This window comes from Trichosurus vulpecula, chromosome 5 (genome assembly GCF_011100635.1).
Source record: "Trichosurus vulpecula isolate mTriVul1 chromosome 5, mTriVul1.pri, whole genome shotgun sequence".
In the NCBI taxonomy this organism is placed as follows: Eukaryota; Metazoa; Chordata; class Mammalia; order Diprotodontia; family Phalangeridae; genus Trichosurus; species Trichosurus vulpecula.
Window position 1 is genome coordinate 197,678,733 of NC_050577.1, and position 896 is coordinate 197,679,628.

The window sequence follows — 896 nt, forward strand, 5'->3', positions numbered from 1 at the left end:
CTGTTTGTCATGCCCCTTAAAAGGTAAACAGAGCAGCAATGTATTCACCAGTGGCATGTGGATACACATTTATCTCTCACGCATTGTGAGCCACTAGCCTAGAATTCTCAGCACACTCACATTGTGAGCATTCAATTTTAATGCTTATTCAAGAGTATTTTGTGTATGCTATTCTTCCACCAAAGACAGATTTGGGGCGGGGGGCATTCCCATGTTTGTTGGAAAGACAGCAAAAGTAAATACTAAACAGTCCCTCTTGGTGTTTTGAAGTTCATCCCAACTGTGGGCTGGGTAACTTGCAGGTTGGACAAACTGCTGAAGTCCAGGAGTTTCAGCATTTCTTTGGTATCAGGGTCCACTTCAATGATTTCCTGATCCAAAGCAGAGACCTCAGGGACATAGTTTTCCCTCCTTTCTCTTTCTTCTTCCTGAAGTTTGATGGAGATACCTCTCACATGGCCTCTCTGGATCCGCTTCATCAGATGAGTAACATATATCTCGATCTTGTCGAGGAGCTTCTTGCTAGGGATGATGGCGATCTCCTCGAACTCATGCTCTTTGATGTGAAAGTCATTGTCCAGGAGAGTGTAGTACTTTCTGATGATGACTTGCACCACTTTCATGGTCTTGGTCTGAAAATGACCCATATTGGCTCTGGAGGGTGGAGGGACAGTAATAAATCATTTTTAAGTAATACTGTCACTTAAAAAAAAAAGCTTCACGTAATGGTCGCACCCCACTGTTTTGCAAAAACAAAACAAACAAAAAAAAAGGCATAAAACCTGCATCAATAATGTGGTAAAATACAGTATTTCTAATAAAAAGACCAAAGGTACATAGAATCTTTGTAATGAAAATGTAGGGGACAAGAGAACCCTAAAAGAGTAAATACATTT

The 896-nt window shown here is 40.7% G+C and overlaps 1 protein-coding gene across 1 annotated transcript; it reads right to left on the reverse strand.

The window, feature by feature from the left end:
* Window positions 1-242: 242 nt before the first annotated feature.
* On the reverse strand, window positions 243-653 carry LOC118852351 (40S ribosomal protein S17-like). The gene has a single exon (XM_036762070.1). The coding sequence runs from the start codon at window positions 645-647 to the stop codon at window positions 243-245; it is 405 nt and encodes a 134-aa protein (XP_036617965.1). The 5' UTR covers window positions 648-653.
* Window positions 654-896: the final 243 nt, after the last annotated feature.

Excerpts from the sequence above, each read along its gene's own strand:
- LOC118852351 (XM_036762070.1), bottom strand. The coding sequence starts at position 647 with ATGGGTCATTTTCAGACCAAGACCATGAAAGTGGTGCAAGTCATCATC.